Here is a 22,753-nt window from a genome sequence, read left to right on the forward strand (position 1 = left end):
ACTAAAAAAATGGAAAAAAAAATTTCAGAATTTCATAGGATTCGATCTAACGACCTGAAGATTTCAATTATTTGTAACCAAATGCAATCAGCCAAATCTCAATAAAAATTATTATTAATAAATTGGATAAAACATGTATATAAATTAATGAATTTTAGATCATGAAAAATATAGAAGAAATACTCTTAATTGTCTGCGGCCGAGCGAAGCGAATTATAATTTTTAAAACACGTGTTTTGGAATAAGCGGCTAATATTTAGGGAAAAAATTTCAGTTTTTTGCATTTTGTGCCTCAGTGGATGCATCTCATGACCCCAAAAACTATACAGCTCGTGTGATAACCAATATCTATCGATAGAAAAAACCGGAAGTCTTAACTTTGTGTTAAAATTGAGTTTTCGCGGAAACTAACTAACTTGCTAAAGGACAGAACGTGATTTTTTGCGATTTCTCGGCACTGGAAGCACCAATCATGAAGGAGTTTTTACCATTTGATAGGTAATACGAAGCACAAACTTTGAATGACCGAACTTTTTTATAATTCGGCAAGGCTGAGGCAGTAAATCGAAAAAAGTAGATTTCTGTAAAACAAAAAACAATATATTCACACAATTTTGTGTGAATATGATTAAAGAGAGATGAAGAGATTATGATTTTAAACTTTTGGGGATGGTTTTTCATAGGATATAGGAGATTCCCTATGCAGAAAAAAAAAATTTTTATGTGCACCAAGGGGAGGAACAAGATCCAGTCGGATCCAGTTCACTTCCAGACCTTTAAAACAAGATCCAGTAGGATCCATTTTACTTCTAGATACATAAAAACAAGATCCAGTAGGATCCAGTCTACTTCCAGACCTTCAAAATGAGATCCAGTAAGATCCAGTGGACTAAATTTTTATTTGTGATTATGACTTTATTAATTGTGATTATGATTTTAAACTTTTGGGGATGGTTTTTCATAGGATATAGGAGATTCCTATGCAGAAAAAAAAAATTTTTATGTGCACCAAGGGGAGGAACAAGATCCAGTCGGATCCAGTTCACTTCCAGACCTTTAAAACAAGATCCAGTAGGATCCATTTTACTTCTAGACACATAAAAACAAGATCCAGTAGGATCCAGTCCACTTCTAGACCTTCAAAATGAGATCCAGTGAGATCCAGTTCACTAAATTTTTTTTTCACCAAATTAAAATATGTTTTGAAATAATCGTTTATTGAAACACGTGTTTTGGAATAAGCGGCTAATATTTAGGGAAAAAATTTCAGTTTTTTGCATTTTGTGCCTCAGTGGATGCATCTCATGACCCCAAAAACTATACAGCTCGTGTGATAACCAATATCTATCGATAGAAAAAACCGGAAGTCTTAACTTTGTGTTAAAATTGAGTTTTCGCGGAAACTAACTAACTTGCTAAAGGACAGAACGTGATTTTTTGCGATTTCTCGGCACTGGAAGCACCAATCATGAAGGAGTTTTTACCATTTGATAGGTAATACGAAGCACAAACTTTGAATGACCGAACTTTTTTTATAATTCGGCAAGGCTGAGGCAGTAAATCGAAAAAAGTAGATTTCTGTAAAACAAAAAACAATATATTCACACAATTTTGTGTGAATATGATTTCTTTTTTTTTTGGAACTTTTGTTTTTACAAATTACAGGTTTTTATTTAAATTATTTAGCGAGCATGAAGCTCCTGTTGGTTAGTGTGTCGTTATGTCCATTTTTTGGCTGGTTTGTCTAACTTTATGCTTGACTATGCAGCTGTCTAAATCAGAGTTGACATGAATTTAAGGATCCGGACTACATAAGTCCACAAAGCGTCCAATGGAGTCAGAACTACACTTTTTTGGACCCTAGTGGACGCGCTCCACAACATAATCGTGCTAATTCAGGGTTATGTGCTGGTTAATATTTCTTTCAGCATGATTTCTTGTATAATAGGTTAGCTTTTTGTTGGCTGACTATAGCCGATTATTCTAGAAGCATAAAATAACATTTAAGCATCTATGTGATGTCAAGTGGGTTCAAATCCAAGAAATTAATAATCCTATTGCATTCAGGCGGAAGATGCATAGAGACACCCACAAGATGCCCCAGTATGTAGGGTGACAGTATCAAACTTTGTGGATGGTAAGAGATTTCGAAGAAAACCAAAGAATTCTTGGATTGGATGTAAATAAAAATTCCTTAACATTCGGAACTAGCTTCGTTTAATTAAGACTTAATGCAATCTAAATGCGTCTCTAAGTCACTACCTTTCTAATCTTCCTACTTATCTCAATATTCTGCTCACTTAACAAACACAGATGATGTAAAACAAAACTTTTTTTCTCTTCTTTTGAATTTCATATTCACACCATATTTTCAATTTGGGTGAATATATTGCTTTTGGTATTTTGAAATTTCAGTTTTTTTAATTTCCTGCATCAGACTTACAGAATTGACAAACATTTCCAATGGTGGAAAGTCTGTGCCTGAAAATACCAATCCAACAGTGAAAACCGCATCTTGATTGGTGCTTCCAGTGCAGAGAAATCGCAAAAAAACACTTTCTGTTATTTAGTTAGTTAGTTAGTTAGTTAGTTAGTTAGTTAATCAGCACGATATCTCTCTTCAAACTCAATACTAAGACTTCGGGTTTTTTGCTTCTGGGAGGGAATGGGTATGGCAAGAACTGTATTGTTTTTGGAGCCATAAGATGCTTCCATTAAGGCACAAGATGTAAAAAACCGTCTTTTTTTGGTCCAAATTATAGTCGATTATTGCAAAATACATTTTTGTAAACAAACGAAAAAATAAATTGAACTGAATCTTACTGGATCTCATTTTAATGGTCTAGAAGTGAACTGGATCCTACTGGATCTTGTTTTTATGTGTCTGGGAGTTATATGGATCCTACTGGATCTCATTTTAATGGTCTAGAAGTGAACTGGATCCTACTGGATCTTGTTTTTATGTGTCTGGGAGTTATATGGATCCTACTGGATCTTATTTTAATGGTCTAGAAGTGAACTGGATCCTACTGGATCTTGTTTTTATGTGTCTGGGAGTTATATGGATCCTACTGGATCTCATTTTAATGGTCTAGAAGTGAACTGGATCCTACTGGATCTTGTTTTTATGTGTCTGGGAGTTATATGGATCCTACTGGATCTCATTTTAATGGTCTAGAAGTGAACTGGATCCTACTGGATCTTGTTTTTATGTGTCTGGGAGTTATATGGATCCTACTGGATCTTATTTTAATGGTCTAGAAGTGAACTGGATCCTACTGGATCTTGTTTTTATGTGTCTGGGAGTTATATGGATCCTACTGGATCTCATTTTAATGGTCTAGAAGTGAACTGGATCCTACTGGATCTTGTTTTTATGTGTCTGGGAGTTATATGGATCCTACTGGATCTTATTTTAATGGTCTAGAAGTGAACTGGATCCTACTGGATCTTGTTTTTATGTGTCTGGGAGTTATATGGATCCTACTGGATCTCATTTTAATGGTCTAGAAGTGAACTGGATCCTACTGGATCTTGTTTTTATGTGTCTGGGAGTTATATGGATCCTACTGGATCTCATTTTAATGATCTAGAAGTGAACTGAATCCTACTGGATCTTGTTTTTATGCATCTGGAAGTTGTATGGATCTTACTGGATCTTATTTTAATGGTCTAGAAGTAAACTGGATCCTACTGGATCTTGTTTTTATGCATCTGGAAGTTGTATGGATCCTACTGGATCTTATTTTAATGGTCTAGAAGTGAACTGGATCCTACTGGATCTTATTTTTATGTGTCTGGGAGTTATATGGATCCTACTGGATCTTATTTTAATGGTCTAGAAGTGAACTGGATCCTACTGGATCTTGTTTTTATGTGTCTGGGAGTTATATGGATCCTACTGGATCTTATTTTAATGGTCTAGAAGTGAACTGGATCCTACTGGATCTTGTTTTTATGTGTCTGGGAGTTATATGGATCCTACTGGATCTCATTTTAATGGTCTAGAAGTGAACCTGACCCTACTGGATCTTGTTTTTATGTGTCTGGGAGTTATATGGATCCTACTGGATCTCATTTTAATGGTCTAGAAGTGAACTGGATCCTACTGGATCTTGTTTTTATGCATCTGGAAGTTGTATGGATCCTACTGGATCTTATTTTAATGGTCTAGAAGTGAACTGGATTCTACTGAATCTTGTTTTTATGTTTCTGGAAATTATACGGATCCTACTGGACTATAAGGCTTAGTGATTTATAAAAGCACTGTAATCTACTCAAGTCGGGCGAGCGAAGCTCAGCCCGGCTCGTATAGTGATCTATAAAAGTACTGTAATCTGCCCAAGTCGGGCGAGCGAAGCTCAGCCCGGCTCGTAAAATGATCTATAAAAGTACTGTAATCTGCCCAAGTCGGGCGAGCGAAGCTCAGCCCGGCTCGTAAAGTGATCTATAAAAGTACTGTAATCTACCCAAGTCGGGCGAGCGAAGCTCAACCCGGCTCGTATAGTGATCTATAAAAGTACTGTAATCTGCCCAAGTCGGGCGAGCGAAGCTCAGCCCGGCTCGTATAGTGATCTATAAAAGGACTGTAATCTGCCCAAGTCGGGCGAGCGAAGCTCAGCCCGGCTCGTAAAGTGATCTATAAAAGTACTGTAATCTGCCCAAGTCGGGCGAGCGAAGCTCAGCCCGGCTCGTATAGTGATCTATAAAAGTACTGTAATCTACCCAAGTCGGGCGAGCGAAGCTCAACCCGGCTCGTATAGTGATCTATAAAAGTACTGTAATCTGCCCAAGTCGGGCGAGCGAAGCTCAGCCCGGCTCGTATAGTGATCTACATAAGTACTGTAATCTGCCCAAGTCGGGCGAGCGAAGCTCAGCCCGGCTCGTATAGTGTTCTATAAAAGTACTGTAATCTGCCCAAGTCGGACGAGCGAAGCTCTGCCCGGCTCGTATAGTGTTCTATAAAAGTACTGTAATCTGCCCAAGTCGGGCGAGCGAAGCTCAGCCCGGCTCGTATAGTGTTCTATAAAAGTACTGTAATCTGCCCAAGTCGGACGAGCGAAGCTCTGCCCGGCTCGTATAGTGTTCTATAAAAGTACTGTAATCTGCCCAAGTCGGGCGAGCGAAGCTCAGCCCGGCTCGTATAGTGTTCTATAAAAGTACTGTAATCTACCCAAGTCGGGCGAGCAAAGCTCACAAATTTTTGCGGCCTGAACGGAGCGAAGCGAGTGAAGGCGTGAAAATTTTCCCAAGCACTAGAAACTGCATATCTATGAAAATATGATGCCGTGAGATGAGAAATGGTTCGAGCGAAGCTCGAACTTTAATTGTTCGGATGCATTTCATTCATTTAAATAATTTTAGTTAACGTGTAAATAATCATTTTTTATCACATTTATCTCATAAATCAATTATTTTGTTCAAGTTGTGTTTTTAATTCTTACTTTTCTGTACAGTTTTTTGATCTACGTATGGTGTGAATATTCCCATGAAGCGTGATCCGCTTCATTACTAGTTTTTCTCTCAAAAATATTCGCAATCGCAAAAATTGATGAATAAATTTTTCGTACGTGTTTACCTCTTTTAATTCTTTTACTTTTTGAGAAAATGCAGCAAGACATATTCAGTTCGAGTTGGTCATTGTGCCTCAGGGGAATTAATGCATCGTCAAATACCATTCATTCATTAATTTTGGAGTACAAGAATTTGCCAGAACCAAATAAATGATTGTTTGGAAGGAAGGAAGTCGTTGTGAAATTTGAGGGGCTTTGGAAACGCATGAGAAAATGATTTGAGAGTCTAGATAAGAATTTTTATGTGACATATAGATCCATATGACACTAATTAAGTGAAATCTATGGGAATGTTATTACTGTCTTTGCCAATATTGCCATAATGAACTGATTCGGTCAGTTGGCACCCTCTTGAACATTTTTTTTTGATGGTCTAGCTACTTTAATGCTGAAACTAATTATAGTGTTTGCAAAAAAATTGGTCAAGTGAATGGAATAATTTTGAATAAGCAACAAGAGTGGAGAAGAGTACATGACCGAATACTGGCCCGCGGGGTTTATTTCACGTGTTTCTAATTGGTTCGGTGACCAACACTCGAATAGTACAGGTCAGTTAGTCAATCAAAAAAATGACACCAGGCCGGTGTGACTCTGGGTTAGAACTCGAAGTCGACACGGATTTTGTATGAAAATGTGGACTTAAATCGACTCGACTCCATATAAAATTAGAGTCGATTTCAAGCTTCACTTTGACATGGTTCCGGGTTTATATCGAATTTAACCCGAATGGGATAGTTCTAAAACAATGTCAGTTAGATGCAAAAACGGATAACTTGTACAATCTTTGTGATAAGACCAGCGTAAGACTCATGTGGAAGGACTGTTGTGGAAAACTAGAAAAAAAAAATTTTTGTTTAGGCTGTTACAAAATCTTATTAAATTAATCCCCTAAAAAGCGAACGTAATAAGTGAACGGCCCTTAATTAAATAGCCCGAATCCAGAACCAAATCAGAGTCACATCTGATTAGGTTTGAATCTGAGGGTAAGCTAGAGTTACGCTTGTCCGGGCTAAGCTTGGGATTGGATTTTTTACATCCGAGACTTTTTGAATCACACTATTATACAGTCACCCATAGGTTACCCACAACTGATCTAGACTAATGTAGAGCATACATTCATCACATTAATCTACACATTTAAATGATGATTCAGACAATGTAAGAATTTGCACTCATTTCTCAGCCAAACATTAAACATAACACAATTCTTGCCATCAATTCAGTCAATCCCCCAAAAAAAATCCAACTGTTCATTTCGTGATCATCAAAATACTTGTTCCATGCTCCATAAAAAAATTATTACATTCATTCATCTCAGACAGAATTGAATGCTCTTAAAAGTTTGACTTGCGGAAAAAAAGGAAAAGAATCAAAATGGACACGAAAAAAAGCAGGCACCAAAAAGTATCTTCAATTGACTCACATCATTGAATATTTTATGGTAAGAACACGTTACTTACTAATAGACATGTCAAGTAGACCCATTGGTGAAATATATCCATTAAAAAGCAATTTTGAAGGCAGTACAGTCTTGACATGATGCCGATTTCGTCCTCAATCGTTTCAACTCAATTACTCAATGAATGTGTAAAAAAGAAGAAGAAGTAAAGCCATTGAATGGAGTTAGATATGTGTGAAGTGTTAATGTTTTGACTTATTTCATTGTTAACAGTTTCATACCAGTATGAACAGACTAGGCCTATGACCTTTTTTCCGTTGTCTTCTTATTGTTTTTAGACTATGATGATTATTGGAAGTATTTTGGTTAAATAGGTGTGATTATTTACGCTCGTTTTGTCTTGGTTGACATGCGATTTTTTGTAAAATTGCGAGGTATGATTAGTGACAATTACTGTAGTGGAAGTTTGGAATTTTAATTTTTTAACGGAAATTTAAAACTTGAGGGCTTAGTCGTTCGAAAATTCAGTGTCAGAAATGTGATGTAATTGGCTTTTTTCTCTTTTCTTGGATATTTAGGGTAATATTTAAATGATCTATCTTGTATAGTTCTAAAAAACGAACATTTTGATGTATAATATGTTAAATAAAACACTATAATTAAGCCGAAAATTGAAAAACAAACTCGATTTCTGACACTGAAAATTTGTTACTTAATCTGAATTTTTGGACAAAAATGCTTGTAACTTAATGAATAACGAGTTCTAAGGTACAAAAATTAGTCGTACTTGTTCATTTTACAATGCTCTAGATTATGAAATATCAAAAGTTAGCCTAAAACCTGTTTAAATTAGTTAAATTAATGATTTTTTGTAAAAACGTTAAGAAAATTTTGAATTTTTCTATACAAAATTTTTTGTGTTTACAACAACAAAAATACTCACAAAATTTCGAAAAAAATTAAAATTAATAGCTTTATTTGTTAATTAATGAACTGAAATAGAACTAGAGGCTGTATTTATGTTGCCTTTTTTGTGTTTTGATACTCAGATTATTTAACAGAAGTCGTTTTTTAAACTTTTGAGTGATTTTAGAAAATGGAACTGTTTTTTCGTCTAAGCCCTTGAATTTTTGAAAAAAATTTCAATTTAAATTTGAAATTTGAATTTGAAACTGAAATACTGAATTTTGAATTTCAAGAAAATTTTGACATTTAAATTTTTGAACAAGATTTGAAATTTGAATTTTTAAAAAAATTAAAATTTTCGCTTTTTGAATGAAAATTTGAAATTTTTAAAAAAATTTATAAAACATGAATTTTTAAAGAAAAAAATTTGAAATTTGAGATTTTGAGGGAAATTGTAAATTTGAATTTTTGAAAAAAAAATTGTAAATTTGGATTTTTGAAAAAAAATTGAAATTTGAATTTTTGAAGAAAAATTTAAAGTTTGAGTTTTTGATGAAAATTTGAAAAAGAGATATTGAAGTAATTTAGAATTTTGAATTTTGAAAGAAAATTTTGAATTTGAATTTTAAGTTGAAGTTGAAGGTTGAAGTTGAAGTTGAAACTTTGAAATTTAAATTTTTGAAAATAATTCAAAAATTCAATTTTGAAATGTAATTCATAATTTGAATATTAAACGAGAATTTTAGAATTTGATTTCCAAAATTGGAATTTGAATTTTTAACAGAAATTAAAATTTTAAGTTTTAAACGGAAATTGAATTCTCAACTGAATCTTTAACAATTCTAATTCTACATTCTCTAACTTATCAACCACTCATCCAACTGTCTCAACACAATTTCTCTGCCTCAACTCATCCAGTATGTACATTTAATAAAATTTCATAAACCTTTTAATTTCCCCTATACATATTTCACAGCTCTTATGCTTTATGTCAATGTTTCTTACTTAAAGAAATGAGAGAAAAAAATCATCATAAATATACACATAATATGCAGACATCACTCAAGAGGTTCAGTGCTCTTAAAACATATGTGAATATGAATAAATAAAAATTTACTTAAAGATCTCAATTTTTTTGTTATTAGTTTGGTGAGAAAAATGTTCCCTCGCTGTATTATTTTCTATTGACCTTTAAAACAAAAGCAAAAAAAATGCCGATAGAAGTGAGAAAAAAAATATTTCTCTGATGGGGAGAAAGAAATCAAAGGGAACCTCTTTCTTATCTCTTATCAATTAATACATTCATTAACAGTATTTGTTAATTAGCTTTTAAGTGCCACAGAACGTTTGGATGGGCTTCATGGAATGATTTTGTCAGAATTTTAGAAATTTTTGGAATTTTTTATGTAATTTTAGAGGTCGATGTGTAAATCATATGTAACTGATATGTAAATGATGTGTAAATGATATGTAATTAATACGTAATTGATCTATCTATAGCTATTTGGGAACATTCGAAAATTATGTAACGCTTTAAATAGCTTTTTCCCCTCCTTCCCCATCCTTCCCCCCTCCTTTCCCCGCTCCTTTCTCCCCTCCTTTCCCCCTCCCCCACAGTAACATTTTGTCTAGAACCAGTCGCAGTAACATTCCATAATTGTAATTCACCACCTTTCTTTACTTTTAGCATTGCATGATTTCCAAACGTTTCTTTTGAAGTTTGATATGTAATTTATACGTACATTATATGTAAATGATGTGTAACTGATTTATTTAATGATCTTTTGTTGTTTGCTTTGGGGGCTGTTCACTTATTACGTTACTGTATTTTTCAACCTTGCTGCTGTGTCCCGACAAAACCTCAAAATACCCCGATTTTTTAAGAAGTCGAAATCTGCATACAAATTTTGGAATTTTTGATAAATTTTAAACATTTTCGTTTTGAAGTTCCGAGTTCAAGCCCAGGACCGAAAATCTGTCATATTGATAGTTGATTGACATTAATTTTATATAAATTAATCTTTAGGTTAATTATACTTTAACGAGTTTGCCAAAATACCACCAGATTTACAGTTTAAAGTTTGATACGAATCCGTTTTTTGAAAACATTACTGATTATTTTGAACAAAGGAAGACAGTGAGCCACGTTTCTAGTGCATATTAATCGAAAAGAACAGTTGGCTCGGCTATCATGATAGCAGGCTCGGTATGCAATGATTATATCCCGAACAAAAAAACCAATACGTATTGAGTCACTTGAACTCACTAAGAGAACGAATTGGATACGTACTGATGTGTATTTGATATGGATTGATATGTAATTTTTAACGGAAATTAGAATTTTAATAGATTGATGTTAATGAGAAGATTAATCCATGATTTCCAAGTGAATGATGCGTACCAATGTGTACAAAGTTAGAAGTAAATTTACATAAATCTGATATTTGCTTAAAATATTAGTGATGTACATGAAATATACTTCAATATGCAAAACTAAGAATTTTCTTAATTTAAGTAAATATCCTACAAATTAACGTGTAAATAATATTTCAAAAAATGCAAATTATTTGTCATTCAATAATTCAACCAAATTTACCAACAAACTCATCAAAACCACTCCTTAACTTCTAAAAATTCTAACAAAATCCACCTAATTCTTAACACTCTTGAAACACGACTTGAATAGTACTCCACTTTCTTATCTTATCGTAAATATCGAGCTAAAAACCACTTTACAATATTTTATATTAAATCTTATGCTAAAAACGTTTTGAATGCATTTGTTGTTGTAAATAAATAAATATGAAAAAAGTGCTGTGTGAAATTCTCCACAATAGAAGTCAACAACATTTTACGGGAATTTGTTTTTTTTTTTTTGCACAAGTTTAAGTTTGAAAATAACATATCATTAAAATGCTAACAAGATGTTAACACTATACTGAAATATTTTAATTGTGTAACATTTTTTTTTTGTTCCTCCTTAAGATGTTTTTAAGGCATTGCGGGATATGAATATTTAGTGAATATTCAGTAGAAAAGAAGAAGTTCCAAATCATAAATAAATAAATTTAAAAAAAAAAATTCATTTTCAAATCCACAGAAGTGTCCAATTTCACCGTGTTTATTATGTTCCTCAATATTGTCATTAATTAATCACTTTCCAGGCATTATTTTCATATTTCTTCTATCGTCATTCACATTTCCTATTTCATTTCATTCAGTGATAATTTATTGAATATTTTGAACTTACTCTCCAACATATGATACGCTAATTAAGCTCAGACGACATGCAGTGCACAAAAACTACTTCAATTTCATCTTTTTTTTGTTCCTTTTTTCACTATTCAGGGTCAATTTTAATTGATTTCTTTAGAATTTCATTTGTCACACATTTCAAATTATTTCAATTCCAATGAATTTTTATTAAATTATTAATTTATGAGCCACAATCAGTCACACTTTAATTTTCAATTTATTTTATTAAAATACACCACAAAATTTAATTAAATTCAATTTTAATAATTCATAAAAAATATCAAAAGTCAAAATATTAAAAAAACAAAAAAATGCATTAAAATTTAAATTTCTTCTGACATGTTCAAAGGATGAAAGAAAACTGAATGCAAGAAGTCAAGTCAAAGTAAAAATCAGCGGATTTTTAAATGTTTTGTGGTGAAATTAAAAATGAGAATTTCTTCAAGAAACTCGTGTGTGGAGATTTTATGCTGCTTATTTAGATTCTCTCTTTTATGTTGTGTGTTCGAAGATATTTTATGCTGGATTTTGGGTATCAGTTGCATAAGTGGAAGGGGATTCCAAATACACCTCAAAATTCAAATAAAATCCATCCAAAATAGACAATTTTCAACTCTTAATACTCAAATTAATTAAATTGAGTTTAAATCAGGTATTTCCTGTAAATCCTCTCGCATCACATAAAACAAATGGAAGAAGATGTTCATTTTAATTCATTTACTTCCATTACAGACTAAATAATCAGTTCATTTCATTAACAACACAAATTTTCCCCAATTTTTCATCAAATCTTCGAATTTCCTAATGTAGTCTCATTAATTCTCTATTCTACGAATGAATTCTATGCTTTAACAAATTCCTCAATTCCTCAACATAAAACGCTCTCAATGGAGCAACAAAATATGTACAAATTTCAGATTCATTGTGAAAAATAAAAATAATTATGGAAATTTCTTCAAGACAATTAAATTCCACTCGAATAAAATCTTTGCACATCATTTTGGTTGTTGTTCATTTTAATCCTGCTTTTCTCATTCTGAGGCTGAGATTTTTTTGGAGGGAATTCTCATTGTCGATTCCTTTGTGGGAATTTTGGTAGATTTTCATGTGGTTTTTATCGTTAAATATTGAGAGAAGGATTTTAGACTAAAACAGGCAAATATCATGCTTTCGAGATCTTGATCACCATTAATATGCTGGATGACTATGTTCGTGAACCTTGCTTACTACTTACTTACTTCGCAGGCCGTACAGATCAACTGTGATCAATGGCGTGAACCTTGCTTACTCTTTTTAAAGCACACATTTTGCCTGCTGGGGTATCAAGCTTTTTTTAAGTTAATTTGTCAGTTCAACCCAGTGTTTTATTAGAATGAACAATATAGCCTATTTGCTAGCGGTGTCCTAAGCGACTAAGCGAGAATTGCAAGAAACGATAGAAAACTAGCAAAAAACACTGCAAACTACTGTGAATTATAAAAAACGACCGAGAATAGAAGTAAACGAGTAAGAATGGTTGATAAAGCCTGAAAAGGATCGGGAAAGACCGAATTTAAATGGGAGCAACTGTGAATAGCAGAGAACGATCATAAATGACAGTCATCGACACAAATCGACCGATAATGACCATGAGTGACTAGTTTTGGTCAAGAACAGCCAGATTTAACCGAGAAAAAACTGATATTTGTTCAAAATTCCAAGAAAATCTCAAAACCAACAACATTTTTGGAACTAACCACCAACAGAAACCTTCGAAACCATCCCAAAAATCCCACCAAGGGTTTAATATGTACATAATAAAATCTCAGATCGTAGAGAGAACATATTCATTATTTATTTAGAAAAAAATCACTAATTATGGCTTGAGACGATTTCATATCAACTGAAGCATGAACCACAATGAGAATTCCAAAATAAACTTCATAAATAAAGGGGAAAAATGTTCATCTCAAGTAAGACTGGATGTTGAAAGAACTAAAAAATCTTGAATGTGGGTGGATGGAGAAGAGCATTCGAATGTTTAATCTCCTGTTTCCTAAATAACTAGCAAGTAGAAATATATGCAGAGGGGTTGAAATTGATGCTTCATCACATCTGAACAAATAGGAAAAATACTTATATTGTTTTTCTAGTGTTCCTTATTCAATACACAAAAGATGTGCTCATTAAAGAATCATTTACAAAGGAATTGATGCATGATACATGCAAAAAGAATATTAAAGGCACTCGATGAGTTGTGAGCGGAGAAGAAAAAAAAGTTAAAAAAGATTAAATTTCAATAAGAAAAATAAACCATCAATCATTCAAACATCTCTCACACTTCTATTCATCTATGCCTTTCTTTTATTTGCGCTTATTACTCATTCGGAAGAATCGTTTTACAGCAAAATTTTAATAATTTTTGAATCTTGTAATCCATAAGTCAACCCCTTTTTGTTATGATCTTTTTTTGTAAAATTTATTAAGAAATTGAATAAATGATTGATACTAGGATGATGTATCCTTTAAGGAAGGCAGAATTGATATTATTTAATCCTAAGAATTGAAAGAATTGACATTTGAATTGTCAAATTGTGAAAACCTTCAGGAGAACTGACAAACCTTGATATCTGTTCTTCTTGTCTGTTCGGAGTTGTCAGCTGGCCGAATCCATGACCCCTGTATAGAAGTCACCTGAAACTTGCGATAATTGGTGGATATTACTTGACAAATTCCAATTCCAAGTACAACCTTATCTCTATCGATAGCTTCATTTTTTCACTCCTTAAGTTGTTGTTTCTAACATTGAATTTGTTATTAGGGATAAACCTACTAGGGGTGTCGATTATTTGGGTTTTCAGGATTTGTACAAATCCCAAGTACCCAAATCCCAGGACCCCAAGTACTTGTACAAATCCCAAATCCCCAATAAGAACAAAATGTCATTATAAATAGGTGTATTTTCTGGAATTTTAGGCCAACTCATCTAGATGCAAGTCAAATTTTAACCATATATTGTTATTTACTATTGTAAATCTTGTTTAAAATTCTTAAAACTGCGATTTTTCAGTTAATTGAATTTTCTCAAATAGGTTATAAAACTTTCGAAAACGTGAACCTTTATCTTAATTTTTTATTTTAATTGCAAAAGATGGCAATTTTGGCGAACAATGTCTTAAAAATTTGACAAATGCTGGAAAGTTGTTGCTTTTCACCTAAAATTTCTTTTATCAAAGTGAAAATTTATGGAAAATTGTAAGTTTTTAACTGGATTTTCCTACACTAAATTGAAAAAGTCTCGCAAATGAAATTTTCACTATGATTTACTTAAAATTAACCAAAACAAATTTTCATTTATAATGAAAATTCACTTAGATGCATATTCAACTACGGGCCGGCAAAAAAATGCCGATCTGTATTTTTTTTGGCCAATCCTAGATTTTTCTTACCAAATATTTATAAAAATATTAATGAATAATAAAATTTTGAAGAACTAAAAAATAATAATATGAAAAAATATAATAATATAGGAAAAATTCTATTGTATAAAGATTTGTACAAGTACTTGGGTCCAAAACCCAAGTACTTGGGGTACCCCAAATCCTTACAAAATACCCCAAATCCCAAATACTTGGGATTTGTAATCAACACCCCTAAAACCTACTCTAATACCTGGATTTGTATTAGAGCATAACCATTACCTCGTCCGATTAAGGTAATTTAGAACTAATTTTTAAGCTTCCAGACGTTCTTTTTTATAATCATATTGGATCACTAAAGTGGTGTTCTTTGATTTTTTCGTACAAATTGCAAGATTTTAAAGGAATTTTAAGAGTTTTGTCTCAAAAATATATAGAAAATTGACACATTTCGTCGAAAAATAAGAGTTTTGACACTAATTACTACCCTCAGCATCCTCGTTGTCCCCACAAAAGCATTTAAACTACATAAAAGTCTAGTGAGTCCATTACACAAACTAGAGGGATTAAGGAAGCTAAAGTCTGACTCCAACACTGACCAAAGGTCAAATGGTATCCCATAAATATACCGCTGGAATCCGATCTGTATGCTGGGGGATAAGTATGTTAAAAGATGAAATAAAGTATATCCAAATCACCTCTTAAGTCACAAAAATTATATAACAAAAATTTTTCTTCACGCAAATTACGAATCAAAAAAGAAAATATTTTAATCAAAATTTATGAGTTGTCAAAGACGAACTTTTTTTATATGTGTCGTCAATTCCTTCTTCACGTCACTTCTAAGAAACATTTCTTTACATTGTAAATGATTGAGGGGTTGATGCTGACAAATTTTGACACGTGACTTTCCCTTCTAACTTTTGATTAATCTTTTTATTTACTTATCACTTTTGCAAATATTTGTTGATGTGTGCAGCACGGCCCCTAAAACAACTCATCGGCATGTATTCAAAAAACATCAATTTCTTAATTTACAAAAAAAGTTAAAATCTAAACATTTTCATATACTTAATGGATTTTTGCTTTCATGTTTGCTCTTTTTCCTTCTTTTTATTCATAATACCGCACATGGCGTATGATTGTGCATTGTAGCTGTAATTACTCAACAAGATTGAATCATAATCTAATGAATGAATTCTCTAAATGTAGTGTAATGTTGATGATATTGTGGATTAATCATAATTTTTGAAATCTGATAGTTTATGACTTGGCATTAGCTCCATGTACGTAAATTTTAGTTCCTTGTTCTTTTCATTACATGAGGTTTTATGTTATTTATTTTAATTAGAATAATTAGAATCTTTTTGTATGAACATTTTTGTGGATACATATGTGTAGTTAGGTATGGGAGGGAGGAAGAGTATCAATGCATGTTCTCAGTGTGGTTTTAGTAGAGAATTTTTAGATTAAAATATTTTGTACTGAAACATTTACCTTTTTGAGTTGGAATTTAAATATTAAATTTCTGAGGATATTATGGATGTAAGGGTATATCCAGGAAAATGGGAAGATTTGAGGACAACCTTTCTTTCTATTTAAACAATATTATTCAATTTTTTAAGAATTTTCAAGACAAAACTCTCAAAATTTATCCAAAAATTCAAAATTTCTTACTAAAATTTATCGAAACTTCAAAGAAATCTTACCCAAATTAAACCCTTCTACTACCCCTTCCACTTATGCAAATGATACCCAAAAACCAGCATAAAAAATCTTCGAACACACAACATAAAAGAGAGAAACTAAATAAGCAGCATAAAATCTCCACACACGAGTTTCTTGTTAAAATTCTCATTTTTAATTTCACCACAAAACATTTAAAAATCCGCTGATTTTTACTTTGACTTGACTTCTTGCATTCAGTTTTGTTTCATCCTTTGAACATGTCAGAAGAAATTTAAATTTTAATTAATTTTTTTGTATTTTTAATATTTTGATTTTTGATATTTTTTATGAATTATTAAAATTGATTTTAATTAAATTTTGTGGTGCATTTTAATAAAATAAATTGAAAATTAAAGTGTGACTGATTGTGGCTCATTAATTAATAATTTAATAAAAATTCATTGGAATTGAAATAATTTGAAATGTGTGACAAATGAAATTCTAAAGAAATCAATTAAAATTGACCCTGAATAGTGAAAAAAGGAACAAAAAAAGATGAAATTGAAGTAGTTTTTGTGCACTGCATGTCGTCTGAGCTTAATTAGCGTATCATATGTTGGAGAGTAAGTTCAAAATATTCAATAAATTATCACTGAATGAAATGAAATAGGAAATGTGAATGACGATAGAAGAAATATGAAAATAATGCCTGGAAAGTGATTAATTAATGACAATATTGAGGAACATAATAAACACGGTGAAATTGGACACTTCTGTGGATTTGAAAATGATTTTTTTTTTTTAAATTTATTTATTTATGATTTGGAACTTCTTCTTTTCTACTGAATATTCACTAAATATTCATATCCCGCAATGCCAAAAGAAATGACATCTAATCAGCATTTTACTCCACACAACAGAAGTGACAAACTCAACAATAAAAATGAGCATAAAATCATAAAATTTGAGAGCAACAGCAACCACAGCTGTAACCATTGAGGAGGTAAATTATCAGATTCATAGTATTTTTCATCATCCTGCATGTTATGCAACACGAAACAAAAACAAAAAATATTTTTTTGATGAGACTTGAAGCATGCATGCATACATCATCAATGAGAGATGAGAATTCATTTAAAATTGAAAGAATTTTTATTCCATTTTTCAGGCTGCACATCAGTGATGATGAATCGACGGAAGAGGAATTTGCAAAACAATTTACGGTAAATTGAAAGAGGCAAGGGATGGACACTTTGGAATTGAGTTTGGTTTTGTCAAATTTTAAAGGATTTTGAATTATTTTTGTGAGAATTTTAGGATAAATTCAACTATTTGACAATGATCTCCTGCATAACATACTAATCATCTATCCTTACACCTCCATATGTGATGTAAACTAAGACAAAATCCAGGATATACTACCAAATCAACTCCAAAGTGTCCACCCCTTATCAAAAACCTAAAAATAAATCACAGCATGCTAAAATCTTCCTGAATTGGAAGCAACAACAAAAAAACTGAAGAATTTTCCATCTTAATTAAATTCCTCTCGAAATTATTTACAGCAACAACAAAATGCATCAAAATTCCACTCGAGAAGCAGAACAATGCCGAGACTCAATAATGCCACACAAAACTCAACAAGAAACACGACACAATTGTCGACTTTTCAGCATCAAACACAAATTATACAGCCACAGTTGATTGATGCACATTTGCCACAAATAAATCAACCGAAGAAAATTCCACCAAAACCACCGTTGAGGAAGCAAATCCGACATGATCCGGAAGGAATTCAACAGATTCAGTCAGTTACGGCTGAGTTTCATGAGAAGAAAACTTTTCAGTTGGCAGTTGTACAACAAACCCATAAATTGGCACTACGTGAAGTTCCAAAGCCACCAATAAATTTTAATCATCAACAGAACCAACAGCAGCAGCACTTGTTGCATCAAACTCAATCATCTTCGTCCTCAATGACTACATCGACTACTCATTTTCCAAACATTTTAATTTTTGGCACACAAAATTTCCATTTGCGGCATCAACAGCAACAAATGGCACCAAATCCACAATATTTGCAACAACAACAAAAGCATCAAATGAGTAACAACATGCCAAGAATGAATTTTATGAGAAATCAGCAGCAGCAGCAGCAACAGCAGTCACGGCAAGTACACAGTGGCATGATTGTGGCAAATTACAGCAGTGCTGTAGATGAACGAAGTGATCCGGAGAATCACATTTATGAGATGATTGATGAATGTGAAGCAAATGGTCAGCAAAAGAAAAAAGCAATAAATAGTGATGAGGAAATGGCGAGGAAGCCTGAACACGATGGAAATGATTTGTTCCAAAATTTGTTACGTACAGAGATGCTGAATCAGCTGCAATTATGCAATGGGAATAATTTGAGGGGAAATAATGGATTCTTGAGTCATTTAACACATGAAAAGCGGATGGACATCATACAGGAAACTGCACTGTCACTGGCCTCGTCAGCTTATGTTGAAAAGTAAGTCACACAATCAATTTTAAGGTCTAATTAACATGAAAGGATTGGGAGATTCCTTTGTGGAGCTGATTCTTTTTGGAAACCAATTCAGCATATTTGGGAGTAATTGTGTTAGTTTAGGGATCAGGCAGCAAGTGAGTACGAAATGTCAGTGAAGGATATATTGTCGGAAATACTTCAATATTCTTGAGGCAGCTTATCTGACTTTCAAATAGAATCCTGAAATTTTCGACAATTTCTAATGCCTTTGTGTCAGTTATGGAGTCCAGTGACCCACACCAGGTCCAATGAGCAACAGATAAATCCCATAAAAATTGCAACAGCATCCAATTACCCCCTGATGCTGACAATGAGTACAAAAATCGATATCCGAATGAGTAAACAAGAAGAGCTCAAATTTCACGAATGAAATGATTTTAAAAATAGCAACCGACGAGCATTTCCAGCTATTGAGACACAAAAGTAACATTCAGCACCCGACAATTTTCACTTCTTACTTCCATGTAACCTCGATGATGATTGTCAATCGAGTACGGTACTCAATTTTTGTTTATTTTTCTCGCATAATTTCCAACTCCGGAGTCAGATGTGAAACAACAAAAGGCAGCGATGGAAATGATTTCGAGTGAAAATTGATGAAGTTTTTCCCATTTTCATGTAAACAAAAATTTTTCCAAATTTTCCCGTTGCCTGTCTCATAAATTATCAGCTGCTCTTGAACAAGGAATGAAAAATGAATTTTAATTTTCATCATGAGCAGCTATGGATATAGGAATGAAAATATGTTCCATTTAAAAATATATCAATGAGGCACTTCATCATTTATGCTTGAAATTTTGACTCTTTTATTTGTTTGGAACTGAAAAAAATTGTGAATTGTTGACTGGATATACTGTCATGAAAATGTTGTTGTGTGACATTATTAAATAAACATAAGGAAGTGCATCTAGTGACTGAATATTCTCACATTTTGACCCAATTTCTGAAAATACTTAAACAAACTTCATTTTAGACATAAAAAATGTGAAAAATTCTACACAAAAAGTCAACAATTCAGTCAGTTCCAACACACTAGATTATCAACAAAGATTAAGCATCAATCCACAATCATTTAAGACAATAAACCAACAAAAACAAAAATATCGACTCAAAAAAAATCTCATCTCAAATGAGTCATAAACCTTGTTGCTTTACATGCATGACACAAAATAGACACAAAATTTCTGTAAATTTGTTAATCTTTTTTTCACTTCATAAATTTTCATTGTTAAATTTAGTAAAAATTTCTAATTTTATCTTAATTAATCATGACATTTATGGAAGAAACATGCTTTTAGTGACTGAAAAATTGTTTGTAGGAAATTTATTTTTATTTTAGTAGGAAGCAGGGATGTAATTGGAGTTTTATGCATGAACAGGCAATGAGCAGGCTCAAGAATATGCTCAGGACGCTCAATTAGGTGAGCATGGTCATTGTTCACCAGGAATAGTTGGGTTTCTAGCATTTTTGAGGGATTTTTTGCCAAAATTCTTAGCAATTCATCGATTTATTGACAAATAATGCTTAAAATTTCAAGAATATAGACTTCTGACCCCTTCCCCTTCCTCCATCCCCGATCTAGACACCCAATAAAAAGCAAAAACAAAACGATCTCAATTTAAATCAAGTCCTAATCATCATCATATATCTCCGACGGAAATTAATGTTCATACAATATATTATTGTCATAAAGAATTTATTTGAGTTGCATCACATGCCCATAAATTATCACCAACAACGCCAAATATGAACGAATAAAAATATCCTCATGTGATATAAAAAGTCATTAAAATGAACATGGATATGCTGTGGATGTAAAATAAAAAAAATTGCGATAAAAATCTTTTAACCATTTAAAGAATAAATTTTAAAAGCGAAAGCCGAATAAAAAATGTATTGGAATCAACAGACATGAGAAAAAAATTACAAATCATTATCAGATTCGGTTGTTTATTCAGTGGACCTCACATGGATGGGGAGTTTGAAGTTTACAGTTCTTTGTTTAATTACATACATTTGCATTTTAAGACATATTAAAGTGAAATTTATTGTGGACAAGATCAATTGAGATGAATTGAGAGTTTTTAGATTGAAGTGAAGTTGAGTCAGCTGCAATTCAGGTCAAATTCGTTGCAATTTAGCTGCATTTATCTTCAAATTGGTTTGATTTTACTCAATACAGCTCAAATTTATCACAATTCAGCAATATTCATTTGTAACTCAGCTTAATTTTAAGAAATTTTTAGGGTTTGCCAAAATTAGATGCACATAGATGCATAGATTCAGAAAACTTCAGCTGCATCTGTACTAACCTTAGAAAATCTTCAGCTTCAAGTTCGTTATAATTCAGCAATAATTTGAACTCAATTGCGCTGTATTTTAGCTCAAGTCAAGCAATACTGAGTTCGGCATAATTCTACTACAAAAAAGTTTGATTAAGCTTCAACTGAGTTCTACTTTAGCTGAATTCAGTAACGATCTGGCTCAATTTACTTAATTTCAGTCACAATTCAGCTTAATTGAGCAACAGCTTAGTTCAGTTCAGCTCAATTTAACTTAAATTTAATTCAATTGTGTTATCATTGAGTTCTATTTAAGTTTAATTCAGTCACAAATTTGCTCAATTCAACCATTATACAGCCTAATTCAGCCACAGTTTAGATAGAATAAGCTACAATTTAGCTTAAATTTGCAACAAATTAGTCCAATCCTGCTTAGTTTAACCACAGTTCTGATCAATTCAGCTCAAAATTTAGCTCAGCTCAGCCATAATTCAGCCTAAGTTCAACTTAGTTCAGTCACAGTATAAATTTAGCTATCTACAATTTGGATTAATTCTGCTACAGTTAAATTGGAGTGTTCAGCCACAATTTTGCTCAATTCAACAACAATTCAGTTTCATTCGGCTGAAATTCAGCTTAATTCAATCAAAATTTTAGCTTAATTCAGCCACGATTAAGCTTAATCTGCATACAATTCACCTCAATTCTGCAAAAGATTAGTCCAATTAAGCTCAATTCAACCTTAATTTTGCATAACTCAACAACAATTAAGCTACAATCCATAAAATTAATTTTAATTAATTATTTTCTTCTTTTTCCTCATTTCAGCATTTATCCACAATCACTTGCTGCCAACATCATTGCAATCATCGATTAAAAAGGTCACACAAAATCCATTAAGATATTAATTTAAAAGTACAAAAAAATCTCACTGATTAATAATCAGCATAATGATTGATCGACATAAATGAAAATCGAGTGCCAAGCAGTGCGAGTCAACATAGCATGTGATTACAAACGACACTGGTTATTAATCAGTTCATCCACAACAAAACGCTTAAACCGAACAAGATTTGCAATAAGTCATTGACTGATAGACATTCACAATCTTCATGATAATCTCAACTCATCGCATATTTATTACAGACTATGAAGTAAATGAGGATAAAAAAGCTATTAACATTGTGCTTCTTATCAGACGATTATCGAGAACGCGGCACTGGTTGAGACACACTTTATAGTGTAAATGTAATAAGACTTTCATCACGGACATGAAAAGAAAATTAAATTGTCAATGATGGTAAAGTGAAGGGGAAAATGAAATTAGTCTTCCTGTCGATTCGCACAGTCTTTGAGAAATTGCATAGTCAATTAAATGTTAATTATTATTAAATGGGATTTTTTTTTGTGATGCATGAGGGTAATTGAGAGTGTGAAGCGTGGATGGAGATTTTATGCAGAATATATTAGACTTTATGCAAGGTTTCCCATAGTCCGTCGAAGTTTGCTGACTTGCTAATTACATTTGATCCATAAAATTAAAGGTTCGAATCCTAACTAATTTTAAAAACTTTCTTTTTCAAAATATTGATCAGATATTTTTATTATTTTTTCTGCCTGCAATAAGGTATTTTAATTATAACAAAGAACTAGATTTACTTCTGCGACCCGTACCTTACTATATCAAAATACGTTACCCTAATTTACCCATGATGTT

General features: G+C 32.4%; 2 protein-coding genes across 5 annotated transcripts in view; one reads left to right on the forward strand and one right to left on the reverse strand.

Moving 5' to 3' along the window:
• Window positions 1-11,298, reverse strand: part of LOC139091064 (kinesin-like protein CG14535) — a 63,353-nt gene extending 52,055 nt beyond the window's left edge. For all 3 annotated transcript variants that reach the window (XM_070641001.1, XM_070641000.1, XM_070640999.1), the window contains exon 1: window positions 11,129-11,298. The gene's annotated coding sequence lies outside the window, so the exon portion shown is untranslated. The remainder of the gene's footprint in view (window positions 1-11,128) is intronic.
• Window positions 11,299-16,717: 5,419 nt separating this feature from the next.
• LOC139091054 (nuclear transcription factor Y subunit beta-like) lies at window positions 16,718-22,737 on the forward strand. Of its 2 annotated transcripts, XM_070640989.1 has the most exons (5): window positions 16,718-17,202; window positions 17,368-17,422; window positions 17,765-18,055; window positions 18,125-18,714; window positions 21,865-22,737. In XM_070640989.1, exons 3-5 carry the CDS (start codon window positions 17,807-17,809, stop codon window positions 21,911-21,913), a joined length of 888 nt encoding a protein of 295 aa, XP_070497090.1. In that variant the 5' UTR covers window positions 16,718-17,202; window positions 17,368-17,422; window positions 17,765-17,806; the 3' UTR covers window positions 21,914-22,737. The 2 variants fall into 2 exon arrangements, with proteins under 2 accessions (XP_070497090.1, XP_070497089.1); XM_070640988.1 differs by having other exon boundaries at window positions 17,765-18,714.
• The last annotated feature ends 16 nt before the right edge of the window (window positions 22,738-22,753 follow it).

Source organism: Chironomus tepperi, unplaced genomic scaffold (assembly GCF_022539635.2).
Source record: "Chironomus tepperi strain 1889 unplaced genomic scaffold, CSIRO-AGI_Ctep_v1 contig_223, whole genome shotgun sequence".
NCBI classification, from domain to species: domain Eukaryota; kingdom Metazoa; phylum Arthropoda; class Insecta; order Diptera; family Chironomidae; genus Chironomus; species Chironomus tepperi.